Source organism: Pygocentrus nattereri, chromosome 11 (assembly GCF_015220715.1).
Source record: "Pygocentrus nattereri isolate fPygNat1 chromosome 11, fPygNat1.pri, whole genome shotgun sequence".
Classification (NCBI taxonomy): Eukaryota; Metazoa; Chordata; class Actinopteri; order Characiformes; family Serrasalmidae; genus Pygocentrus; species Pygocentrus nattereri.
Window position 1 is genome coordinate 32204855 of NC_051221.1, and position 27767 is coordinate 32232621.

A 27767-nucleotide genomic window follows, 5' to 3' on the forward strand; every position below is an offset into this window, starting at 1 on the left:
TCGCCTCCTCCTTTGGTTGTTACACTATCAGGGTAGTTGGTGTCCAACCACTGAGACCATTGGCAAGTCAAAGGCAAACAACCAGGTGTTGTTGGAGTTGTTATTGTTGTTGTTTTTGGAGTAACTTTAGTAGTTACAGTCATAGTTGTAGAACTTTTTGATGCTGTTGTAGTTTTGGCTGGTGTTGTGGACACCGAGATACGTGTTGTTGAACTTCTTGTGGTAGAGCCTGTTGTAGTTTTTGTTGTTGTCCTTGTTGTAGTTGATGGAGTTCTTGATGTTGAGCCAACTGTTGTAGTTTTCATTGTTGTGGACACTGGATAGGTTGTTGAACGTCTTGTGGTAGAGCCTGTTGTAGCTGTGGTTGTTTTTTCTTTTGTTGTTGATGATGGCTTTGTAGTGGCGCAGTTTTCATTACCTCTACAGCATTTGACCCGTATTTCGTAGTTGTAACATGGTGGAAAGTTGTTTTTGGTGTTATAACATTTAAGACCAACAGAAACGTCACATGTCACATTTTGACCCAAATCTGCTAAAGGCACATCCTTGTATTCTTTGGCTCTGCATTCAATGTCTGCTGGTTTCTCACAGGTAATGTTTCCAGATTTCCACATGGCAGCTATAGATTCAAATTCGCCTCCTCCTTTGGTTGTTACACTATCAGGGTAGTTGGTGTCCAACCACTGAGACCACTGGCAAGTCAAAGGCAAACAACCAGGTGTTGTTGGAGTTGTTATTGTTGTAGTTTTCATTGTTGTGGACACTAAATAGGTTGTTGAACTTCTTGTGGTAGAGCCTGTTGTCGTTTTTGTTGTTGTCTTTGCTGTGGTTGATGGAGTTCTTGATGTTGTTGAGCGAATTTTGGTAGTTTTGGTTTTTGCTGTTGTTGTTGATGTTTGTACTGGCCAGCAGTTTTCACACTTCATGGTTGTCTCATTCAAATATGGCCTGTCTGTGGGGCACTTGGGGAAACATCCTAAGGAAAAAAAGTTACCATTAGTAAAGAATTATAATGAAAGCTTAGCACACCTACCAAGAGAAATGACTCTTTGCATTATTCATCTTTTATTAAATTTACATGTACTGTAAAAATAGTATTTAACATGAAATTGAGAAAAAAAAGATCTTATGAACTTCTAAGGATCCTACGTCACCACTATGATTAGGCCCAGTATGACAAGGTCCAGTAATTCATGTTATTAGCCCTTCTAGTCATGGGAGGTATATTGGTTCCTTCTATCACTCTCCATAAGAGTATAAAAAAAGATATATTATATAAATATAAGAGCCACCACACACCAGCCCGTCATGCAGTGTCACGTAACAGATATAGTACAAAGCATGTCTATACCACATACAGTGTGTCACAGTGAGAGTGCTTCTAAAGGCTAAAGTTCTAAAGTTCACATTTACACTCTTTTCATATAAATTTTATAGAACAAAACATCTAACATAATTTATGAAATTGTATCATTATCTTGTAGAATCACTGTTTTCATGACCCTTTTTATTATTTTCTGTCATACACAGGGAGAGACAATGCTTGAGTAATTCTATTTTCTGCACCTGCAGGTTTATTAGGAAAGGCAAGGCAAATTTATTCATATGGTAACTTTTATACACAGTGGCAATTTAAAGTGCTTCAAACAAACAGAAAAATAAAACCATCAGATACTAATACAGATTATAACAATTCTAGGGTCCAGCACCTCAGAAATGCTTTTTCAAGGATTGTTATCTGAATGCAGTTACGGTACAGCCAGTAAAGAGCCCACTGCAGTAGCCCAGCCTGCTGGAGATAAATGCATGAATTGGTAAAGAGGCTGTTTTCTTATTGCTTTTACATGGCTGCTGAAATTCAGATCTGAATCAATTGTTGCCAAGATTTTGAGTTGATCTTTAGCCCTTTGTGCTCTGGTGTCAAGATGAGCACTGGTCTTTAGTCTCTGGTCATTACTACCAAATACAATTACCTCTGTCATGTCTTTATTTGGTTGGAGAAAGGTTTCTGTCATACATTCATTTTTTATATCTAGGCAATGACAAAGTGACAATGGGACTGTAGTCATCAGGCAAGAGAGGTAAGTAGATCTGGGTGTTATCTGTGTAACTATGGTAAGATATTTTGTTATTTTTAAGGATTCAACCCAGTGGTAACATATAAACATTGAACAATAAGGGCCCAAGAATGGATCCTTGAAATAGCACAGGTCAACATTTCCCTTTTAAATTGGTTGTTTAAGATTAACACAACAATATATCAGTGAAGTAGCTGTAGTGAAGCATATGAATACGAATGAATATGAATATGAATATGCAAAGTTGCATTGTAGATATACTACTTGATATATATCTACGTATATTAAGTAGCTATGTTGTTGATATGTTACAAGATGTTCCATTACTTAAAACCTAACCTTACCCAACCTCCCTTTACTAGCTGACTTTAGCCAGCTGTTATAACATGCTGTGTCATTTCACTCCAGAAAATATTATGACATTGTCACAAAAAACTGTCACTTGATGTGGGTGTTATGTCAACTTGACATCAAAGTAAACAAAAAAATGCCTTTATTACAATGGCCACTTATTGGAATAAGCCTATTGTAAATATTTATGTAGTTGTCATTGTCATGTAGCCTTATTTACTTTCCACATTTTGTGATTATTTGGTAATTATGAGCAAAAAGTACACACATTTGCAGCCTCATCTGTGATTGTTTCAGAATTATCTGTCCTGTTAAGTTAATTAGACACTAAAATGAAATAACAGACAGGCTCATTTGTGCTTCTAACTAAATGTTAGAGGACCATAATCAGCATTCCCACATTCAGAGAGTCAAAATGCAATTTACAGAACATAGTTAAATATGGCCAATTATTAGCCAGGAAAGTCTTACCCTCTACTGGAGTTTGATTTAAGCAGACTCCTGACGGATTGCTGCAGGTTTTCACACACTGCCCACAGGGTTTATAGTGCCACTCACAGCCTCCAGGTACATTGTAGTAGTCGCAGAACAAAGCTGCAGAAACAGTTTAAGTGGGTTAGTGGCTTGTCAAGTCAAAGTCAATGAGATTTTGTGCTATGCTTGAATGACAGGGGTCAGTACCATTAGAATATCTCATATCTCCACTACTCTCTTTATTCCATTAGAGTCAATGTGAAAAAAAAATATTAATATATTCTTTTTCTAAAGCAGCTAAATAAAGCTAAATATTTTAAATACATTTGTGGTGATCACTGTTTTTAGCTGATCCAGATGATTAATTTAAGATCAACTAGTGATAAAACTACTACAAGGCTACTCTTGTAGTTATTAATCATTTTACATTAGTAAAAGCAATTCCCTTGACCCTTAAAGCGAGATGCTTTTAGTGATTTCTTTATTGAGGCTCACGGCAGATGGTTGGGGTCCTCCACGATATGCAGGCTCCCTTCTCGTTGCATGCTGCAGCATACGCTGCTACGGCAGTGCAGAAACACTCACAGTCTCCACCGCTGTCACATGCACACGTGTCTTGCACACATATATCATAATATTGAGCTGGATCCACCTGAGAGGAGAAACAGAATAAAACAGAACCATAGTAGAACAACTCATAGGATATGAGTAATTAATTTGACCTACACTATATAGCATTGCACAAGCAAAACATAAACTGCACTGCAAACGCAAAACATCTTTAAGGGTACATTTACATTGTTTGTAACATGATGTAGAGGTTTGCGCTGGACTATTTTTTCAGTCCCACTACCGCCAGCTCCCGCAGAAAGTCTTAATCATTTCTCCCGCTTCCTCCCCAGCAACCTCCCGCAGTCCCGCACACATCCAACATCTCACACAGTCTATTCACAAATACATTATTCTCTGCTGAAATAACATGACAGTCATGGTCATAAGGCTCACTGTAAGTAATGTCACCAAATGCCATTTATTCCCAGTAAACACAGAGCAGGAATTAAACCATAGAATGCTTATTTTTGGTGTTTTGCTGGGCTGTAGCTGAAAGACTGAAGACTCCACCATCACTCTAAGACCTGATTGACACTTCCATGAGTGATGGGATATAAATATAATTTATAAATGTACAAGGTATGTTTGTTCATCCTGGACAGCATTCTAACATGTGATTAGCCCAACGTTCCAAGCCTGGTAGACCAACCGGGAACTCTGGTTGCTACTATTTTGCCATGAATTACATAAAATATCGCATTTTTACATTTTCATATGGTCTTCTTACACTTTCATTGATTTTCAGAGCTTTTTCCACAGTGTATTTAGTTGAGTGACACATGCAGAAAGAAAAGGCTCTAGGTCTCTGCCGCTTCTCACACGCAGCCTGATTGAAGTGCTGACCACTTAACATGAATGCAGAAATGAAAAGCAAGACTGCCTGCGCCGCTCACAGCACACAGAAGCAGTATGTCAGGCCTATGAGAATTTGTGTGTTGTTCACCTGATCGTTGCTTGAGAATGACTTTATTCATTGTAACTGATTTACTGTTATATCATTTACATATATGATTTAGTGATCGTTCTTCTTTATTTAGACTATTCATTCATTTGTGCGATTTCTCTATGTGTGTGCTCCTGCAAGCAACACTGAAAATTAGATACTCAGTTGGGGGACCTGTGTATCCCGTGGGAATCTGTGGTAGTTCACATCTCTACCTTGATAAGTAAATAATGTACTTGGACATAACTTATATTTCTAACAGGTTTTTGACGTGATTGGAAGGATAGAAGAATTAAAGTGGCAGTAGAGGGCACAAAAGTAAAGAGTGGTTAGATGTTAGATGTTGACATTTTTGGAGGATTTTTTGTAATTTGCAGTTAAATATATGTTTTCTGCTTTTAACACTTAAAATTGGATAACTTGTTCTTGGTCACCACTTTAACTGGAAATAAATTAAACAACTACCACATTTTTCAGCATCTCTCTGAAAGAATACTCACTAAGGAGTGACATGACTTAAAGACATCACTCTTGATAATGCTGCATTGTTTGAGGGCCCAGGCCTGGCGGGATGGTCTCATATTGCAGGGGCTGCTGATAATGCTGGCTTTGGGGCATGCAGAAGAAACTCTCCAGCTGTTTCCAAACTTAAGTGGATCCACCACTTCCTCCCCACCACGAGTCACAAAGTCATTTTTCCCGTTGCCATCGTAGTTTCCACACAGTCCGCATACTTTTCTCTGTTATGGGGAAGAATGGGATATATATATATATGTTGCCAAGTGAAATGATTTCAAACCTAGACAGTTCTCAGGAGAAAAAAGTAGTGATGGCTGAGTACTAAATACACTGTTCTAAGTGTATTCAGTTGTAATGTATTCCATTACCACCCTTACTGTTACTGTTTGGCAGTTTTCTTCATGTTGATTCTTTTGTAAATATGTTTCATGAAAAATTCACTTCTTTAAATAAAGTTACAAAATTTTCACAATTGTTTTGGCTCTCATTGCTGCTGCTTTTACAAACCCACTGCTGTACTAGTTATGTACTAAGCAAACAATTCTCCATATCCTGATAACAAAATCTCACAAGTTTGACTACTGATAGCTATGGCTATGTGAATATCATGTCTTCATATGCAGTGTGCTGATTTAAATAAAACTTACTAAACTATTTTAAAAGATGCTATTTTTTTACTGAGTACGTTTTCCAAATGTATTCTGCTAAAAAATGTAAAAGGTATCTGCATTCTAAATACTGTCTTCATAAAATGTAACTTGGACTGAACACAGATAATGAATGTCTATATTCCAAATACACATTCCCAGTGCTTAGGTTTCATTACATGTCAATACTGAATTTATCTAATATATCAGATTTTTCTCATATCTAATATTATAGTTCATATTGAATGTAACTGCAGGAAAGGGTCAGTATGTGAAATGCAAAAAACAACAGGAAAATCCTCTTTGACCCATAATTAAATGAAAGACATCTAAAAACATTTTTTTAAAAATGAGCTCATATTTAAATTCAACCTGCAACATGTTTTCAGAAAAGTTGGGACATGGGCAACCACTGTGTTACACCAAAAAAAAAATAGATATATATTGGCAAGTGAAATGATTTTGCACATAATGTGCTAGATGTTATCAAGAGGAGACAGACAGGCTAGTTTTGCACCCACGGTCTGATTATGCAGCTATTCCCGTCATAGCACAAAAAATTCTTGTATAATTAATACAGGTCAAACAAAAGTGACTAATCACTGCTTTTTTTATTGGCATTTTGCATACTGTCCCAACTTTTTTGGAATTGAATGTGTATTTCTAGATTTTTAAAACTTGTTTTAGGCCATTTCATCCTTCATACTATCCTAACTACTCTAGGCTTATTGAAGCATTTCCTTTATTTTAAGCTTTGAAGCTATTTAAGATACAGTGGGGCAAAAAAGTATTTAGTCAGCTACTGACTGTGCAAGTTCTCCTACTTGGAAAGATGAGAGGCATCTGTAATTTTCATCATAGGTACACTTCAACTATGAGAGACAAAATCAGAAAAGAAAATCCAGGAAATCACATTGTAGGATTTTTAAAGAATTTATTTGAAAATTATGGTGGAAAATGATTATTTGGTCACCCACAAACAAGCAAGATTTCTGGCTCTCACAGACCTGTAACTTCTTCTTTAAGAAGCTCTTCTATCCTCCACTCATTACCTGTATTAAGGGCACCTGTTTGACCTCGTTATCTGTATAAAAGACACCTGCCCACAGCCTCAAACAGTCAGACTCCAAACTTAACCATGTCCAAGACCAAAGAGCTGTTGAAGGACACCAGGAAGAAAATTGTAGACCTGCACCAGGCTGGGAAGAGTGACTCTACAATAGGCAAGCAGGTTGGTGTGAATAAATCAACTGTGGGAGCAATTGTAAGAAACTGGAAGACATACAAGATCATTGATAATCTCCCTCGATCAGGGGACGCACGCAAGATCTCAACCCATGGGCTCAAAATGATCATGAGAACGGAGAGCAAAAATCCCAGAACTACACAGAGGGACCTGATGAATGACCTGCAGAGAGCTGGGACAAAAGTAACGAAGGCTATCCTCAGTAATACACTACGCCGAGAGGGACTCAAATCCTGCAGTGCCAGGCGTGTCCCCCTGCTTAAGCCAGTACATGTCCAGGCCCATCTGAAGTTTGCCAAAGAGCATATGAATGATCCAGAAGAGGATTGGGGGAATATCATGTGGTCAGATGAAACCAAAATAGGACTTTTTGGTAAAAACTCAACTCGTCGTGTTTGGAGGAAGAAGAATGCTGAGTTGCATCCATACCTACTGTGAAGCATGGGGGTGGAAACATGCTTTGGAGCTGTTTTTCTGCAAAGGGAGCAGGACAACTGATCCGTGTTAAGGGAAGAATGAATGGGGCCATGTATTGTGAGATTTTAAGCCAAAACCTCCTTCCATCAGTGAGCATTGAAGATGGAACATGGCTGGGTCTTCCAGCATGACAATGATCCCAAACACACCGCTCGGGCAATGAAGGAGTGGCTCTGTAAAAAGCATTTCAAGGTCCTGGAGTGGCCTAGCCAGTCTCCAGACCTCAACTCCATAGAAAATTTGTGGAGGGAGTTGAAAATCCATGTTGCCCAGCGACAGGCCCAAAACATCACTGCTCTAGAGGAGATCTGCAGGAGCAATGGGCCAAAATACCAGCTACAGTGTGTGCAAACCTGGTGAAGACTTACAGGAAACGCTTGACCTCAACAAAGGTTATGTTACAAAGTATTGAGTTGAACTTTTGTTATTGACCAAATACTTATTTTCCACCATAATTTACAAATAAATTCTTTAAAAATCCTACAATGTGATTTCCTGGATTTTTTTTTCTCATATTTATTTCTCATACCTATGATGAAAATTACAGACGTCTCTCAAGTAGGAGAACTTGCATGATCAGTGGCTGACTAAATACTTTTTTGCCCCACTGTAATTCATTTGCTATCATTTTCAGCAGTGTAATACAGAAAAAAAGTCATGGATTCTGAATGTTTTTTTACTTACCTTAAACAAGGGATCAAGTGTAATCTTTAGACTTGTTTTCTTGTCCCAGTGCAGAATGAGACCATTACTGGTCTCAATGACAAAGTAAATCCCCACAGTGTAGATTTTGTGACCGATTTCTGTGCCATTATTATTACTGAAAACTTTAATTTTCTCCTCTGACAGTACAAACTCTTTGTTCTATAAAAATTGAAAAAGGAAGAAACAAAAAGTTCATCAACATTTCATGGTCAACAATTCAGTAGTCTTTAAATGACTACTGTTAATGAATAATACTGAAATGCAATGATGCTGAGAGGAAGCTGTGTGATAACCTCACCCCTAGAAAGAGTTTGACAGATCTGGAGCAGGTGGTTCCGGTTGTGCCACAGGGGATATTTTCTGTGATGATACGAAATGAACCACTGAGACTGTTGCCACAGTAATCCTACAAAGAGTAGATGCTATGAGAATTCATATTTTGGTATGACAAGTGAAATGAATCATACAAAGTAAAATACTGCATCTATCATTTTTCAGGTTACCACACAAAGTTTATTTCAGGTAAGTGTCACAATGGTGGGTCAATTTTCCTCACAGGAGAATTATTATGATACATTATATTTCCAAAAGTATTTGCTCGTCTGCCTTCACACACATATGAACATGAGTGACAGCCCATTCTTAATCCATAGCGTTTAATATGATGTCGGCCCACCCTTTGCAGCTATAACAGTTTCAACTCTTCTGGGAAGGCTTTCCACAAGGCTTAGGAGTGTGTTTATGGGAATTTTTGACCATCCTTCCAGAAGCGCATTTATGAAGTCAGACACTGATGTTAGTCGAGAAGGCCTGGCTCACAGTCTCCACTCTAATTCATCCCAAAGGTGTTCTATCGGGTTGAGGTCAGGACTCTTGTCAAGAGGCCAGTCAAGGTCTTCCACACCAAACTCGCTCATCCACGTCTTTATGGACCTTGCTTTGTGGACTGGTGCGCAGTTATGCTGGAGCAGAGGGGGGCCATTACCAAACTGTTCCCACAAAGTTGGGAGCATGAAATTGTCCAAAATCTCTTGGTCTGCTGAAACAATAAGAGTTCCTTTCACTGGAATTAAGCGGCCGAGCCCAACTCCTGAAAAACAACCCCACACCATAATCCCCCCTCCACCAAACTTTACACTTGGCACAATGCAGTCAGACAAGTACTGTTCTCCTGGTAACTGCCAAACCCAGACTTGTCCATTGGATTGTCAGATGGAGAAGTGTAATTCGTCACTCCAGAGTGGCTTTACACCACTGCATTTGACGCTTTGCATTGCGCTTGGTGATGTGAGGCTTGGATGCAGCTGCTAGGCCATGGAAACCAACCCATGAAACTCTCTGCACTTTTCTTGAGCTAATCTCAAGGCCACATGAAGTTTGGAGGTCTGTAGTGATTGACTCTGCAAACGTCTATATTACATCTTATTAACTGTATGAGCATCTTTTTTTCTATTAGCTGGGGTTTGAGATAGACCTTTACAAAATATTTTAAATGTATGCTTTTTCAGTAATCTGTGAGGACAGAGGAGCAAGAGAGCAGAAGAGACAGAAACTGAGAGACAGAAAGAGGCAAAGGAAATACTATCAGTGTAACTATGAATGGATTTAATAAATACAGGTTGAAAATAAATGTGTAAATAAATAGTTAAATGAATAATTCAATGAAATGAAACAGGATAGCGAGTTTATGAAACAGTTCTGGTAGTTTGTGGGAGACTGGAGGGCTGGTAAAAAGATAAATGAAAGGAAAGCAACACTTTTACCAAAGCCTTACTGTATAAGTTACAAAAGCATGGTACACATGCATGTGTGTGTGTGTGTGTGTGTGTGTGTGTGTGTGTGTGTGTGCATGATCACAATCGTACCACCTCTACCTCATTCTGAGCCAGGAGGAAAAACCTTGTTTTCGCTTATTTGGCTTTAAGAGATAAATATTTGGAGATAAGAGCATGACTGTATATAGCATAACATATTATAACAACCATTTTATAACATACCTGGGCCAACATGTATTCACAGTCACCACTGAAAGAATATCTCAAACTATCAAAGGTCATGTAATGACCTTCTCCATAGATGATACAAACGCTGGGACACTTTTTGCTTGTGCACTGAAACTTTCCACTTCTGCAAGTGCTGAAAAAAACAGAACATTTTCTGGTTAAAGCAGTGCATAACTTCATAATATAAGCAGAAATAGTTTGAGAGTTAATAATCAACTGAGAAATGTATTGGCAGAAAGCCTGTATGCTTATAATGCATGTCAACATATACATACCATACATACAACATCAGCACCAACAGTAGCACATAAATGGCACCATGTAAGCTTTGCTCACCATGTGTTACAGTCTTCTTTAACAGTCTGTCCAGGCTGGTAGAAAACTCCATTATGAAAACATGGACAGTTTTCTTCTTTTACACACCCTCCTTGTCCATCAGCCAGTTGATCCTCTGGACACACACATCCTGATGTACACCGTGTGCTCATCTTGGAACACAGAAGGAAGACACAGTGTAAGAGTCAGAAGCTTCATAACTAACTATTTACACTCACTATAGACGGACAATTCTCTTCTACCCTCTGTGTGAACAAAATAACAAAATATATGAACAATCTTTAACCTCTGAAACACATTTCAGAAAATGTATCATTAACCATAACTGTAGGCATTGATGATGTTCTTTGAATGTAATTGAAGTCAAAACTGAATCAACGTAAAAACTAAATACACAATTAATGAATCCTCTATAATATATCACACCATATGAACACAGAAATATAATTTTTACACCAACTACTACCAGCATGCATCATGATTTTAAAACATCTTGTACATCATAGAACTTTTATGTCTTATTACATTAGTTCTGTCTCTTAAGCTTGGCTTCTAAACACTTCTATATGTTTGATCACAGGCACAAATACACAGAGGAGAAATGGTAAATACATTCACAAAAAAGCTATTTGAGGACTGACTCCTTCATGCTGTGCAGATGTGGGTGGGACAGACACAGTGATATAAAAAAAACTGGCACCTAGTTGTATCATATTATGTGATGTACCTCTCCATTCACCTCTCTCTGACAGACATTCTTATTCACTGACCCATCTGTCGATCCATTTAACCACCCATCCATTAGTATACTTACACACTGGTTTGAGTCCAGTGTCTGGCAGCTTTTCTGACATTCTACGCCTTTTGCTCCAGGTGCAGCATTGGAGCAGTTGAAGTAGTACATGGGAGCTGGACAGTCTAAACCAGAAAAATAAACATGCAATTCAGATATTGTATCAATTCCAAGAGACACAATTCCATTAATCAAATTGTTAATTCATTAAATTAATTAATGCTCACCAAGTTGCAGTTTCCCAAGGCACTTTAACTTGCCGTGAGTGCAAGTGCTGTGAAAAGGTAAAATAACGTCTGATTAAAAATAAAACATTAATCTGATATGTGTTTATTACACATAATTTTACTGCAGTGAAAGTCTGGTACTCAATCCCAGTCCTGGAGTCTCCTTGACTCTGTTTCATCCTCTACAACAATTTTTTTGCTTTGCCTGGTCCAACACACCTGATTGAACTCATAAAGGTTTGGTATTTATCTGACGAGTTAAACTGTGGGTGTTACAACAGGTTAAACACTACTACTGAACAGTGGTACCTCACAGCAGAGGATAGACAGTCACTGATTAAATTAAATTTTCTTACCATGTTGTTCCATCCTTGCTGATGACCTGAGAGGGGGCCACAACCTGATTGTTGTTGTAACATGGGCAGCTGGAGGCAGGCACACAGTCACCCTTGTCATCGAGGTAGGTACCCTTGGCACAGGCACAGCCGTCCACAGGTGTGTAAGACACCTGACAAGTGTAGTCAAACCCACTGAGGGAGCGGCAGGTGGTCTCACAACTGTTCAAGCTGTAGTAGTACACCATATTGCCTGGACAATCTTGGGAGAACTTGCCTGCAGAACATAGATGTAACAACATAGCCAGATTCTTCCCCACTGTAACATTTTTTTAATCATTTGAGATAATAAGATGAGATAATGAGTAATAAGATAAATATTTACAAAATCATCATTTATAGGGTACTTTCTGTTGGAAAGTGTCTGTCGCAAACCCTAAGCTCTAAATTTCCACTTGTGAAAATGTCACAATTGGCCCCTCCCACTCCTGTCTCCTGTCCATGTGTTCGTGTTGTGTTTTGGTCTGGTTCACATGCTTTTTTGTTTTGATTCCCTGTCCGGCCCCTTGTTTTGTGACTCCGCCCTGATTATTCCCACCTGTGTTTTCACCTTCTTATATTTAGCCCTGTGTTTTCCCCTGTGTTGTTGCTGGTCTTTGTTTTTTTGGATGCGTGTTTGAAGTAAGGTTTGTGTTTGAAGTGTATGTTTTGTTTGAAGAAGTTTTGTTTATTTCTGGCCTGTTTGGAGTAAATTTAACTGAAAATAGTACAAAGACAACATATCAAATGTTGAAACTGAGAAACGTTATTGCTTTTGAAAATATATGCCCATTTATTTTTTGCATTCTGCACAGCATTCCAACTTTTGTAGAAACAGGGTTGTATCAAGAGTTAAATTTTTAAGTAAATGTTATTTAAAATTCTGTTTAAAAATTCTGTTTTAGTTCTGTTTAGTTTAGAGTTTTAGTTTATAGGTGGGGCCTTTTTAAAAGCACCCCACATTTTAGAGACTGTATCCCTGTCACCCATGACCACATGATTAACAGTTAGATCCCATTGACTTGAACTCAAGGTGTCCCAAAGTCTGAAAATCATGGCGTAATCTTAAGAACTGTCACTACCAAAACACATATTATCAGCAATTAAATAACTGTTGAAAGCTTTGTAGTCATGTTTATGACTTCATGACTGAGTTATTTGGTTTTATTGTATTGTAAGTAACAAAATTTAATTGAAAAAATGAGCATAAAATAGTAAAGAACTGTTTATGGTATATAATATCATTAAAAGATTCCAAAAATCTGTAAAAATTTGAAGGCAAGGGACAAGGCCGAAAACCGATATTGGTTATCCATGATCTTTGGGCCGTCAGGCTGCACTGCATTAAAATCAAAATTTAAAACTTTTTTAGTGAAGACCATGCTTATTTCAGAAAGACAGTGACAAACCACACTCGGCATGTATTACAAAAGCGTGGCTCCAAAGTAAAAGAGTCTGGGTGCTAAACTGGCCCGTTCAAAATGGGCAAATAATAAAATAAATAAATAAATAAATAAATAAATAAATAAATAAATGTGGTGTTTTAATGATTTACTTATCATTTCATTCTGTTTTTATTTAGCACAGCATCCCAGTGGTAAAACATTAATTTTCTATTTGTATTTTTAATTTCAGGCCATACAGCCAAACAGCATAGTCAGAATGATGCTAGTTACACTGTAAACTACCTATCTGAGCTCTGACTTTTTGAGTGACTACTGTAATTTGTAACCAAGTGATCACTCTTAGTAATAGAGACAGTGAGTTTTCTTGTGTGGATAAGGATGATCTATAATGGTCAAAATGTATACACACAAATCTGTGTACTTATTATGATACATGAGATATGGGCATGAGATAAATAATAAAAGTCAATAAATTTAGTTATTTTCAAATTTGGTATCTAATAGTATCTGTCTTAGGCATAAAACACGTCTACTGCTAAATTTGGAACTACAGCTTTTCTGCTCCCACAAAACCTTTTTCAAAGTAGAATCTCACCACAGGTGATGTTTCTCCAGCCCTGAAGCAGAACACCTTCAGCAGCACATTCATGGACGTAGGAAGACACAGCTGCGCACATGCATTCTTCACTTCTGGCACACTTGCATGCATCATAAATGCACCTCTACAGAAAAATGATTAACACTGTTAAATGCTTTAAAATAATTTTTGAACTGTAATGTGATAGCTGCTGTTAATCCATACTCACATTATGTAAAACAACTACCATAATGAATGATTTAAACTTACATCTTTGTAAGGACTTGGATTGACTTCGGCATGACATTTAGAAAAGACTCCTTTTGGTTCAGTAAGGAGGGAGCACCATTCTTTGGCAAACCTCTCTGAAAGTACATAGAATTTCAAACTATAGAATAAAAAGTTTTCATGTACATTTCATGCTTAAGTTGGTACTTTAAATGTATTGTCCTGCTTATGAATTTTTTATAATTTTGGCGTGTGCATCTATCTGAAGATTAAAGTCTGTACCTTTTTCAACACTCATACTACAGGGGTCTTGATTGTAGTTACTAACATCTGGACAGATGGTGATAACTTTCCACATGTTGGCAAAAGTTGTGGCTGTGCCCTCTTTCAGTCCTAATTCGGTTTTGAAATCATCTGCCTGGACATCATTAAAATTCCCACACAGACCTAATTGAAAGATTTCTATTAGTCATGTGGGGTTCATTATATGAGAAAAGATTTTCATAGTGCTATAGCAGCAGGTGGAAACACACACCGCTCAATGTTCCTTTCTTTTTAGAGCTGGCTACGATGTACACTTGCATGACTGGAACCATTTGGATCACCAGCTGAAGGCTTGGAGTATGGGCGATGATGTAGAACGTAGAGGGCTTGAAGACTGTCACTTGATCTAATTCAAATATAAGAAAGCAGCACTTCAAACATCTTGTCTTTTGCACACTCTTTGATTTCCACTAATTAGAAATACAAGTCTAGAAATAGGGTGAATACTGGTAAAGTGAGACAAAGGGTAGATTGGGACACTTCAGCTTGATCCTCCATACATTCATCTTCATATAGTGATGAAAAATGCCTATTGTGTTTATTGTTTGGAAGTGAAGTGTTAAACTGGAGGGTGTTCTATGATTGTGATGTCATTTCTGGGGGAGTCGCACCCCCCAATTTCGAAACCAATGTAATGAAAATCAATGTTAAGTTAAATGACAGCAAAACGAGGCAAGTCATGTTAAGGTTATAAATTGTAAAACTTGAATTAGTATTCGTAAAATCTGATTGGCTGAGCTGTGATCGACGCAATGCAATGCTCAATATACGCACACCTATGGCCGCCTCACAACAACTGGATTCTCCACTACTCTTCCACCTAACGAAAAATCCATGTGCTGTTAATGGGATAATCTATGACAGTAATGCTGATTGCGTGGATGACAGATGAAGTAAAAGCCTGTTTTGTTAAAACTGAGGGGTACACACAATTTATTTCCTAGGCTGTCCAGCTAGCTAGCTACCAGGCTAAAGAAAACAAACATGCTCAACAACCACATCATTCATGTTGTGGCATCTGCAGAGAGTAGGATGCAGGGGAGACCATGCTTCTGCTGCAAATAAGTGCTCTTTATTCAACACACCAACAGAAAAGCACATCCAGTACACTGCGCTAATGGGAGAGGTCACCTCTTGCCACAAACTTCATCCCTACAGAGACTTAACCTCACAACAACCTCACTTCCCAACACATAACAATAAACACATGCATGCAACTTAAACTACCAGACAATATACATAACAGTAAGAGACCCTTTTCAGGAGGGCGTACACATACCATGTGCCCTTGTATGTGTCTATCTGCATAGCCACACCTCCAGAGTCCAGGTGCCAGCCAGTAGCAGGATGTTACTATATCAAGGCTTGAAGTACTTACAATATGATTTACAGTAAAATGACAATATAAGATTGTCAAGAATGTTACTTGAATGGCTTATAGACTTCAAACGTTGATGTTTCATTCAAATCTGCCTTAAGTAGCATCAAACCCAGGCTGACCAGGATTTACATTCCTATTTATTGCGCTGTATAGGGAGCAGGAAGCTGTTTGAGATTCATCCTCATGATGGGAGGGGGGCCATCAGACGGATCCTAATTAAGGCTCACGGCACTTTGGTGACCAAAAAGTATTTAAATTAAGGTTTTTGCATTAAACAGTACTGTTATCATTTGCTCATTATTATCCAACAAAACTTTAATGAGATGAACACAATATACAGCGATGAGTCACCAAACATTCAGCTCCTCATTCAGAGGTCCACGTTGCTTGGGAACAAGGCCATATTCTAATGGTACTATATTTTTGGTGGAATGTGTATGTTGATAATTAAAATTATTATTAATAATAATTTTAATTGTTATTCTTCTTTTTCAATAAAGAAATGAAGTGTACCACCTCATTTGTTAAATCTAGGGCCCAATCCCATTTCACCACTTGCTCCTACCGCTTAGCCTTTCCCCTCCATTTTGTGTGTTCACTCCTAGAAGTAGGATGTTTTATTGTTCTTTACGAGCATTAAAAATTGCTAGTAGTATGCTGATGTCTCAGTAGTTAGCTAGTCAAATGGCCTGTTCCAATTGAAACGCCTGAGGTGCCAGAATGTAACTGCAGGTCCATTTAAGGTGAAACAGAAAAACTAAAATAAGAAGCTATTCAACAGCTGACTCTGGCTTCATATCACCAAAGAATTTGGGGTCAATGGAAAAAATGTGCATCCCCCCTTTGAAAGCATATGATGCCCTGAATTTAATTACAGACCAGTAGTGAGGTCACTGAACATTACCGCTCCTCTGCTATCACTGCAGACTGGCCAACAGAGCACCGCTAGTAGCCTATTAATAAAGTTATGTTCTTCTTTATTTGGGGGTAATCTAATATCATAGGGGAAGATTTCACCCATTACGCTTTGTTGCTCAGTTCCAAGGGGCAAGGTGACGCTCAAAAATAAGGGGTAGGGGTAAAAATAAGAAATGGGATTGGGCATGTGTTTTTTCTTTTGTCTTAAGCTTTCTTTTAATTAAGATATCCTGTACAATTATTTATGACCACATATATATGAGTCATATGCCCATATGACTCATGACATGAGGATCAAGTGCCAAACAAAGTAATATATTTTGAAATTTCCCACTTTGTCATTATTCACCCAATGCACTGATATATCATAATTCAGAAACAGTCTTTCTATTTTGCCATAAGGTAAATATGAAAGGTATTTATGATTGAAAACTCACCAATAAAAATCGGAAGTTTAGTTGTAATATCATTCACATGTACAGTGCCAGTGGACAAGAATGTAACCTGTTCATGGAGATGAATATTTAAGAAGCTGTATAATTTGATATGAACAGTTTGTGAGACAATACACTATACATTCAAAAGTTTTGAGACAATACACTATACATTCAAAAGTATTGGTGAGGTCAGGCTCTGATGTTGGATGATTAATTCTGGATCACATATGTCAATCCAGCTCATCTCAAACTGGCACTGGATGGAGCTTGATCACTCCAGAGAACAGTCCAATGCTGGGGGACTTTTTACTCAATAAGGCAAGAAGGGGTGTCTATAAATTTTTGGACATCTAGTACATTAACAAGTATTTTTTCAGATTATCATACTTGTATGATTATCATAATCGTAATTGTAATGATCACCCAATAAACATGTAACATATGTGTCAACCAACCTGATCTTAGAGACAGGTAGGGGAAGATGGCAGCAGTCAGTTTGTTGGCAAGCTATTACTCCCTATTTGTCCCACCTGTGCTGTGTATAGTCTTGTTTGTGTTCCAGTTTAACCAAAATATCTCCTCATTCTTGGATTATGATTGCCAAGTTCTCCTAAATCTAAGTGCTACTGCTGCAGACTTATGTAATCAGTACTTTTTCACAAAATTGGAAACACACGACTGACAGTTGTTGATCCTTGTAGACGATCCACTGGTTCACCCTAATCCCTTGAATGATACTGCAGACATATCATTCAATTAGTACTCTTAAGGCTTATTACACCAGCAGACACTCTGAAACTAATATGCAAAGTACATGGTTATGAGAGTAAGACAGGAATGTCTGGACCAGTCAACAGCTTTTTAAAATGTTTTAAACCCTTTATATTCTTGGAAATTCTTACAGTAGCTGTTGGGGTGATGAACTTGACGTCAGTTAGACATGTTTCAGTATCTGTCTGACCACACTGCACCAGATTCACCAATACAGTCACAGTATCAACCTGAGGAAGGAAAGAGTATATTTTCAAACATTTTGATACAAGGACAACTACTACTTGTATTACAACTTGCCCACAGGTCATAAGAAGAGTATTTATGTTGCATTAGTGATAACATTAAAAAAGATATTTTGAAATATCAGCGACTGGTTTGAACTTCCTTGTCTAATATATGTGTCTGAGTTTTGTGACCTTAGAAAGAACGTAGTGGCAGTTTCCATGGAAAGTGTAAGCTTTGCCGTCGTATGTGGTGATATGTGACCCTCCTTGCAAAGAACAAGTGCCAGGACAGTCCAGGTTCTTACAGCTCCACTGGCCTTTAGAACACACACTGACCACAATAGAGTGAGAGATGAAAACAATATTTTTCTCATTTCAATCAGAGTGTGTATCTGTGAATATTTATCTACCACATATATACCATTTATCTACCATAATATTTATTTACCATTTTTGACAGGTTCTGTTGTATGACTCTCCAGGCTGATAAATCCGTCCATTGTGGATGCAGGGACACTTTTTAACTGGGATGCAGCCATTTTCCTCAATGTCATTAAACACAGTTCCTGTATAGTGAGAAATATAACAGGGCATTATTTGGCAGATGCTAGACACAATTTGCAGCATGCAAAATACTAGTTATAGGGGAATAGCATACAAATTCATTTTCACCAGATTAAAAACTAATCTTAATTAGATTTGCTGATCAGAACAGTAGCCTGTTCTTTCTTCTTATTGCTGTTTTTCTGTTGATCATAATTTTCTGACATAGCAGCATGAAAACAGCACAAAAAATGTTCCTATTCTTGCCTAAATTAACTGATTCTTTTCCCCAAGGAATTTTTTTCTAAGAAATATTCTGGGAATCAGAGAATTACTATCTGGGAATTACTCTCCAAATCAGGGGTTGAGCACCTTGGCTCTAGAGCATATAGTAATGTCCTGGTATATTTGCTTGGTTTATATTACTTCTGTTCATGAGTGGAGGATTACCTGGTGGACAGAAACAGCCCTCTATACAGTGCTCTTCACAGATCTGGCTCTCCTCTTGGTTAGAACAGGAGTCTTTGCATGGGTTCCCACATTCCTTGTGCTTCAGGTTAAATGAACAGTTTTTATCTATGCAGGAGAAACACAGGTGACAACATTAGCACTCAAAAAGAAAGAAACAAAACTGGTCAATAAGAGATTTTTGTTAAAGTCCTACTTTTCATCTGCTTTCATTCGCATGATGGATTTCAGTAAAGAATTACCCCACACCTCTCAAAAATGTCTTGACATCTGAATAATAGTATTGCATGCTAAAAATGTCAACTATTTCATTACGTTTTAGAATAACTCTGGGAATGAGCTTTTGCACATACCAGCAATACCACTTCAAGAATATATTTTACAGTAGTGAAGAATACATTACAGTAAGGAGACAAGACAATTTGTCTTTTTAAAATTGCCCATAACATGTTGATATTCCAGTGAGACATTTTTAAGTGCACTTTAGTAGTAGTGCATTGTATGTGAGCCACACAAGGTGCACATGACACCTACATTTATGGTGATGATGTTAAATACTTACCACACAAATAGTTGGTCCTCCAGTTCTGCGGCTTGCCCCCAGCATGCGCACACTGGCGTGAGAACTCAGATAGTGTGTCACACAGACACAAAGCCTGGCTGCTGTTACACTGACACATGTCTTTAACACAGGCTTCCACAAATGCGTCAGTGGACAGCAGTGTTTGGCAGCTACTGAAGGCTGGATTAGAAAGCAACCGTTCACATTTGGTTTTCTGTAAAAGATGATATGAAACTGATGAATCTGTTGGCTACAAAGATGACCAAAATCAAATGTTTAGGGAAAAAATTATTTATAATGAGTTCATTGATTTGACTCATTGAAAGTGTGAATAAACATAGAAGTGTGTTTAAGTTTAAGTGCAGATGGAAAAGCAGGCCCACCATCAACAGAATGAATCCACACACACCAAGGCCAGACAGAAAGTGTGTGGGGGAGCTATCAATTATTTACTGGTACTCTATATTCAAATTTCAGAACTCAGATTTTAAAAAGGTTTTTTAAAAATAAACGTTTAATTTTTGTTTTACTATGGCCAAAAAGTGCCAATTTTAGGAAACCTGAATAAAAATTTGGTATCTTCTTTTTTTTAGTGTGAATTTGTGGGAGTGGTCCCACATGTGACCAAATACATGGTCACAGACACATATGTATACATTCCAGATTTTACACTGTAACATGAAGTAAACAAAATACAACATTACAAAAACCTCCTATACATGAATACACAAAAATCCCATACATGTTGTTGTGTTTCTACGCATGCAGCTAAACAGAGACCTTTATTCTAATGGGGCCCAAACACAGGTGTGGTAGTTGGCTTGGAAAAAGAAAAAAATAGTGCGTGGTGCTTTTTTTTTTTTTGAGCTTTTCTGCCGTTCAAAATGAATTCAGTTATGGACCAGGCCCCTGACTCCACTGAGTTTCTTGGGGAGAATGCCACAGTAGTCCAAAACCTTAGTACTTTTAATTAAAGTTTTCAGAACGGCTCGGTATGAGTTTGAGTTAAGGTGGGCACTGCTCATATCATTTTTGGCTGGTGTTGTAGAGGACATCCTTAATAATAAAAAAAAATTCAGGACAATTCATACCTGAACCACACATTTTTTCGTATAGAGCTCTGTATCTTCACATATCTTGTTGGGTGCATCCATCTTCCATTTAAGGCCATACTGTTGTGATGTCATTGGCTCACCTTTTACAATGGATATGAAAAGTGTTTAAAATGTAACTGTTTTGCAATGTAAGACTTAAGATAATGATCTGGAGATCACTATAGTCTTCAAAATGCTACAGTTGTTACATTAGAAATATTATGAATAGTAATAAGTAATACAACCAGGACATATATATCGCTGCTGTCAGAAGAAAACCATGTATCTCCATTTTTGTCATTTTTCTGGCATAATTTCAAAGGACATGTTGCTCTTTACATTTTCTGGTTCCATTGACATTAAAACTACTGTATGTTTTTGCCTTCTCCTGTAAAGTTACCATTTTGGAGATATGAGGTTTTGATCTGACAACAGTGATATATACACATGCAACCCTTAACATACATTTTAAAACAATTATTTAACAGACTAACCCTTTTCACTGAATTCATTGTTCTTGACGCCATTGAAGTCCCCACAAAGTCCACAGGTCTGATTCCTGTACTTTGTGGATATCTCAATCTGATGGGTAGATACAGTACACATTGTGATTATATGAGTAGTAACGAATGGAAAATACTCACTGCATTTCTCAGCATTTAAGTACGTATAAGATTGAGTACTTAATGTATGTGTGTATGAACATACATTTCATCAGCAGCACATATATGAGACCAATTGATAACTATGGAGTTAATTTGGTGGCAAAAGTTTCAAATAAATCAATAAAATCCACAGGTGGGTAAAAAGTGTATTTTGTAACATATTGCAATAGGCTGGAATGTCGCCGGTTTGATCCCCTCAGCCGACAGCATGCGACTGAATAGCCCTTGAGCAAGGCACCTAATCTCCCAACTGCTCTGGGCAAGTGTGCTCACTGCCCTCTAGTGTGTATGTGGTATTTCACTGGATCGGTTAAAATGCAGAGGTGAAATTCCCCATTGTAGGACTAACAAGGGGCTCCTTAACTACCTTAATATTTTTTTACATTTTGATACTTAATATTGTGCTTGTAGCTTTTATTTTATTTTATTTGAAACCTTAAGCAAAAAAAAAAAAACATAGATGAGACTTTTGTTGCAGCCATGTTGTCATTAATATATAATATCAGTTAAAAATAGGTAATATTTATACTTACTGACTACAATAGACAAAAATGTATGTCAACTTTAGACATAGGGTTTGTTATTCAATTGAAAGGATTGTGTTTTAATGTGAACAGAATCACTTTTTTCATTTAACAACAAACTTATCTCTACTGTGTCATTCATAGACACATGAAAGGTTAAAAAAATCATATTAAGTAAAATGAACGAATACAGTGCCTTGTATGAAAGCGTGTTCCTAAATATTAATGGACTACAATGTAGGTGCATTATCAGTGCACCTCAGTAGGAACGATACAGGAATGATACCTGCAGGATCAGAGACTTCTGATTGTAATGAAGTTTAGAAAAACCAAAAAACAAAACAAACAACCAAAAAAACCCCCAAAAAACAAATCAAGCTCCCATGTCTTGAAAAGACATTAAAATTATGAGCACTGATCAACATTTTTGTCTCAGTTTCACATAGGGCGAAAGTGTTATGCAATGTTATGCAGATGATAAGTTGCAGTTTTGGTGACAAGCTTAATGTGAGACTCAAAAGTAAGAGATGAATCAGATGAAGATGAAGACAGACAAGGTTCTTAACAAATTGGGCTAGCTTAATATCAACACCATCAATGTTGACTGAAAAGTTCAATACCTGAGAAAGTGAGGTTTGAGCTCCAACAAATAGAACCTTGGTTTTATCAGTGTTTCGTTTCAGATAATTGTTTTGCAACCAAATTTTCAAATCTCTGAAACAAGAACTGAACGCCTGGGCAAAGGCAGAGAGGGAGGTAGTGCTGACGTAAATTTGAATGTCATCCACATTGCAGTAAAGTTAAAACCATGGTTGTGGATGATCTGACCGAGTGGGGTGATGTAAATGATAAAGAGGAGAGACCCAAGGACAGATCCTTGGGGTACAGCTCAATCTACAGGAGCAATACCAGATTTGTGGGAGCCCATAGAAATGTATTGATGCCTATCAGCAAGGTATGACTATAACCACTGAAGGGCAAGGCCAGTAATGCCAATAGATGACAGTCTAGACAGAAGATTATGGTTAACAGTATCGAAAGCTGCTGTTAAATCTAAAGCAATCAGGATATTAAGACCAGCATCTGTAGACAGCATCAAGTCATTTACAACTTTTACAAGGGCAGATTCTATGTAGGGTGTGGAAGCCAGACTGAAAAGACTCATATAGATTATTGGAGGATAAAAAGTCATGCAGCTGAGAGGCTACAACTCTTTCCATAACTTTGGCTGAGAAAGAGAAATTGGAGATCTGTAGTTGGCCAGTGAGAATGGGTCCGACCCAGGTTTCTGTAGGGTAAGAGTGACAGCAGCTATTTTGAGAGATGGAGGAACAGTGCCTAATGAAAAACATAGATTAATAATATGAGCTATGAGAGGTGTAGTAACAGAGGAAGCAGACTTAAGAGTAGCTGTAGGAGCAGGATCTAGTTGAGATGTACAAGTAGAGGATTTAGAAATGATCTTAGACACGGTGGAAGAGTTCACAGGGGAGAAAACAGAGAGACAATTATCAGGTGACAGAATTTCATGATTCTAAGTTCTGGAGTGAACCATAGTGAAGTACAAGTAATAGGAACACACCTAGTCTTGAGAGGGGCAAGAGTACTGAGTATTTCAGAGATAGTGCTATTATAGCATGTGACAAATTCTTCAGGGGAGGAAAGCTTAGTAAGATCATAAAGAGCAGAGGTCTGGAGAAGTTTAGAGAAGGTATTGGTGGGAACAGAGGTAAGATTACAAAAAGAAATAGTAGATTTCTTCTAGGATTTAAGGGGGGACTAAACCAGGACCACACTCAATGAGCTTGTGGTCAGAGAAACCAACAACGGAACCAAAAACTGAAACATCATTTAAACCATGGGTACAGAGCAAGTCAAGTGTGTGACCATGAATACGTGTTGGGAAATCAACATGCTGGATCGGTCCAAAGCAGAGCTCAGTAGAGAGTGTACAGCTGGTGTAGACATGAATATTAAAGTTGCCCAGCACCATAATAGCAGTTGACATAGATGAAGCTAAAATAAGTAATTCATTCAGCTCAGATAGAAAGATATTAAGAGGAGCTTTAGGAGGGCAGTATATTAACAACAACTGCAGTGGCACAGATGAAAGAACCTTCATAGCGAACTATTCAAAAAGAGTCATGTCACGAAAGTCCAACTGTTTGATATTTAAATTAGTGTGGAATACAGCAGCCAGGCGTGGCTTAGATAGGTAAGTAAAGTGTGAGGGCACTAATTGATTTAGGTTCAGATTATCTCCTGCTTGTTGCCATGTTTCAGTAAGAAGAAGCATGTCCAGGCTTTTCTCATTGATCAAATCATTTATAAGTGATGCCTTGTTAGTAATAGAATGAGAGTTTAAAAGACCTATTTTTGCAGGGAATGTTCCAAGCGAGGAGTAAGCTAGACTGTGCAAGAGGGCGAAGATGATCGAGAGTGATTCCACATGTTTGTTTATCGAAACAATTGTTTGTCGAAAGGTCCAGACGAGCGTGAGTGTCAAAACTTTTTAGTTCAGTTGCAGAATATGTAATCACCGTGAAAAATAAGGTCCAAAAAACAGTGATCCACATCCAAGAGCAGACAGTCAGTCCTAAACCAAGGCAAGGCATGTTGACTTATCCAACAGGCTTGATAGACAATCACAGCATGCACTACACTACACAATTTATTTATTTGATATAAAGGTAACACTTTTTGGATGGTCCACCGTGGATGCTTCACAAATGCTCAGTCTGTCTTTAATTAACATTCAATTAAATATCAATTAAATTAAACAAAACTTCATGTTTAGTATGAAATATTTTATGAAATCTATTCCTAAACCTAACCCTAACCTTAACCTCAAGGCAAAACCTACATCTACTCCTAACCCTAACCATAACCATACCTTTGTTGATAATCAACTGAATATCACCAGAAAGTTTGTTAGTGATTTGAGTATCTGTAGAGCACCTACAGGGGACAATCCAAATAAAGTGTGACCAATATAAAGATTGTGATATGATTCCAGGTGAAATTACAAGAGCAGTTACTGTAAAGTCCTAGCAGCTCCCATTGAATCAGAGGCAGTGCTAGTGAATTATTAAGAAAAGAGCAGGCAGAACTGTTACTTTATGGTTCTTTGCCAAACTTTCTTATCTGGCTTTCTCGACAGGGATTAACTGGAGAGATGTTATCTGGGGCTGGCTGCTGCAGTAAATAAAGATATTCAGGCTTGAGGATAGTTGACAAATGTCTTAGAAGAATTCCTCAGCATTTACCTCACAGAACCAGACAGTTCAGTTTTCCCAATGTTCTTTATTCATTGGGACATTCCCCTATTTGATTAGACTAAGATATGTAGGTTCCCTATCCTGTTCAATATTTATCTTTCCTTCTCACTGTTTGTATGTAAACACTCATTTACATGAAACTTTTAACAAACCACAGTACAGTTTTCGTTCACGCTTAACAAGCAAGTTCTAAGACTGAATGAGTGATAATGAGTAACTGAGCTGCCTAAAAGTGAACACTGACTGTTAAGACCTCAATAAGCCTCAATAAGGTGCATATGTCCAATACTGTTATAATATGTTGTATGAACCAAGTAAAATCTTTTATATATTTTTAATAATAATAAAATAAACAAGATCCCTCTGGTAGTTGCTATTTTTCTTGCTACATTAAGTGATTGCTTTTATCCACTGAATGAAGAAATAGCATTTTCATTTAATTGAACAGATATATAATTCAAGCCTCACAATGTTAGCTATAACATTATTTTGTCCTCGATAAAAAAAAAAAAAATTATTACAGTGTAACCATGTAACATTATCAAGGTGCAACAATAGTGAGCTTTTAGCAGAGAATTTTGCCTGGTTGTCATGTCTTTTTATTTGGTTTATATATCACATTTCAATAGTATGTACTCAGTTTTTCAGGACAGAGCTTTGGCATAAGACATACATTGTTATGATCTGAACAATCAGCAATGAAAAGTTTGAGTTGAAAGTTTGAGTTGATCTATAATCAACACATTAACAGAATGAAACACAGATTAATGATCTGTTAACTCACTATTAGAAGTTCAGGAAACACAGAATTTAAGAAACCAGTTTACTTACTGAAACCTTAAGTGCAGTGTATATATAATTGACCTCAGTTAAAATTACACTTGTAATATTCTTAAATGTAAGCACAAGAATTAGGGGCTAAATTGAAGAGTTAAGATGAATTTAGACTCAAATTTCCTTCTCATCTTCACTTCAGTTTTAAATTTAGTGCACAGTAAATGCAGTATGAAATGAAAAGCTTAGTACAACCATACCGATAGAGTGTTGCGTTCATCCCAAAAGACAGTCAGTCCTATCTTGGAGCGGATCTTAATGAAACTTGTACCTCTCTCAATCGAAATTCCATTCTGATAGCTTGGTATGTCCACACTGTTTAAAAATATACACATTAAGAGAATGTGAGAAGCATCACATAATAAAAAAAATTGGAAATATTTTCACCTTTACCACAAGTCCACAAAAAAGCTGGGACCTCAGATAAAATGCAAATATAAAGTAAATTTGCTCTTACCTTTATTTGAATAAAAACATTACATGTAATATTTAACTTTCAAACATCATTATTTTTTGTGTATTTACACACATGCTGAAACCTGCAACATGTCCAAAAAAGTGGTGACAGGAGCAATTTAAGACTAGAAATTATGTTCAAAAAAACATCTTAAACAGGTGATGCAATCACACTAAAAGGAGTGTCCAGAAAAGGCAGAGGCCTTTATGAGTGAGCATGGGATGAGGTATTACTTGGCCAAACATGCATCAACAGTTTAAGAATAACGCTCCTCAACAAGCATTTGTAACGATTTAAGGTCTTTCACCCTTTATATGGCGCAATATCATATAAAGATTCAGGAGAAACCTTGTAAAGGTCAAGACATCAAAAACCAACATTTGCCCGTAATGAAAAAAATCCACTTTCATAACTATGACAAAAGGTGATACAGTCTCAACCTTTTTGGAACATGATGCAGGCATTAATTTCAGAATAAGCTTATGTTACCAAACAACTATTAAGTCAATTAGTCATTTAATATCTTGTTTTTGGAATGGGTCAAAAAGGACTTGCAACTTTTTTTTCTATGCTTTTTGGGAATTGGATTTGTATTATAAGAAACTGCTATTTTTACTGGGTATAAGTAACATGGTGGCTTGAACTTTTGATTGTATTTAACATCTGATAATCAATAAACAGAGCCATGATTTGCCTTTCATTCTGTTAGCTTATCGTTTGAAGCTCACTAAAGTCAATATTTAGTAGCCAGGTTACTTTTTTTACTTACAGCATGAAATCACATTCTCACTACACTCTTACAAAATTGTTCACTCTTACTGTCAATTTTTTATAATGCAAGTTCAAAAACACTTACATCTTCTGATTCAAGGTTATGTTGCCACCTTGAAGCTGGAACACAGCCCCTTGTATCTTTATGGTGAAGGAGCTGATGGTGGGGAGATTGTTGATATACTGCCTCCTCATTTGGATGTTAAAGTCAGTCTTGGTGCTGTCACACAGGGTGGTCAGTATGTAGTTGCAGGTATAGGGCAGCTGGAAGAACTGTCCATCAAATGTACTGAAGTGGAAGTTTCCCCATGTGCTGCACACCTGCATGTTGTGATTCACGTTGATTCCTGATGAAACAGTAACACATTCTCTTAAATGCTGCCATCAACAATCAATAATGTAATGGAGATTAATATGAATTCATATGAATTGGATTAGTATTGTAGGAATATGTTTACCGTAAAGACTCTCATAGCTATCAGCGATGAATTGTGTTGTTGGCTGTATAAACCGTGTT

General features: G+C 37.3%; 1 protein-coding gene across 1 annotated transcript; it reads right to left on the reverse strand.

The window, feature by feature from the left end:
- Nucleotides 1-126: 126 nt before the first annotated feature.
- Nucleotides 127-27767, reverse strand: LOC108432636 (mucin-5B-like). Its single transcript, XM_037543066.1, has 27 exons — nt 27709-27767; nt 27336-27597; nt 26223-26337; nt 21216-21303; nt 20719-20822; nt 19628-19841; nt 19048-19173; nt 18503-18620; nt 18247-18385; nt 17959-18057; nt 17057-17123; nt 14532-14666; nt 14279-14443; nt 14039-14133; nt 13787-13913; nt 11768-12023; nt 11412-11458; nt 11206-11309; nt 10392-10543; nt 10050-10188; nt 8351-8458; nt 8032-8211; nt 4959-5198; nt 3399-3555; nt 2901-3023; nt 509-976; nt 127-392 (listed from the first exon to the last, which is right to left on the reverse strand). Exons 2-27 carry the CDS (start codon nt 27575-27577, stop codon nt 127-129), a joined length of 4074 nt encoding a protein of 1357 aa, XP_037398963.1. The 5' UTR covers nt 27578-27597; nt 27709-27767.

Bases quoted from the DNA above. Each gene is read 5' to 3' on its own strand.
- LOC108432636 (XM_037543066.1), bottom strand. From the start codon at position 27,577: ATGCAGGTGTGCAGCACATGGGGAAACTTCCACTTCAGTACATTTGAT. The intron at 10,189-10,391 runs GTGAGCAAAGCT...TGTTTTTTTCAG, and splicing joins AAAGAAGACTGTAACACATG to CACTTGCAGAAGTGGAAAGT. The intron at 8,212-8,350 runs GTGAGGTTATCA...CAATTTTTATAG, and splicing joins CTGTCAAACTCTTTCTAGGG to AACAAAGAGTTTGTACTGTC.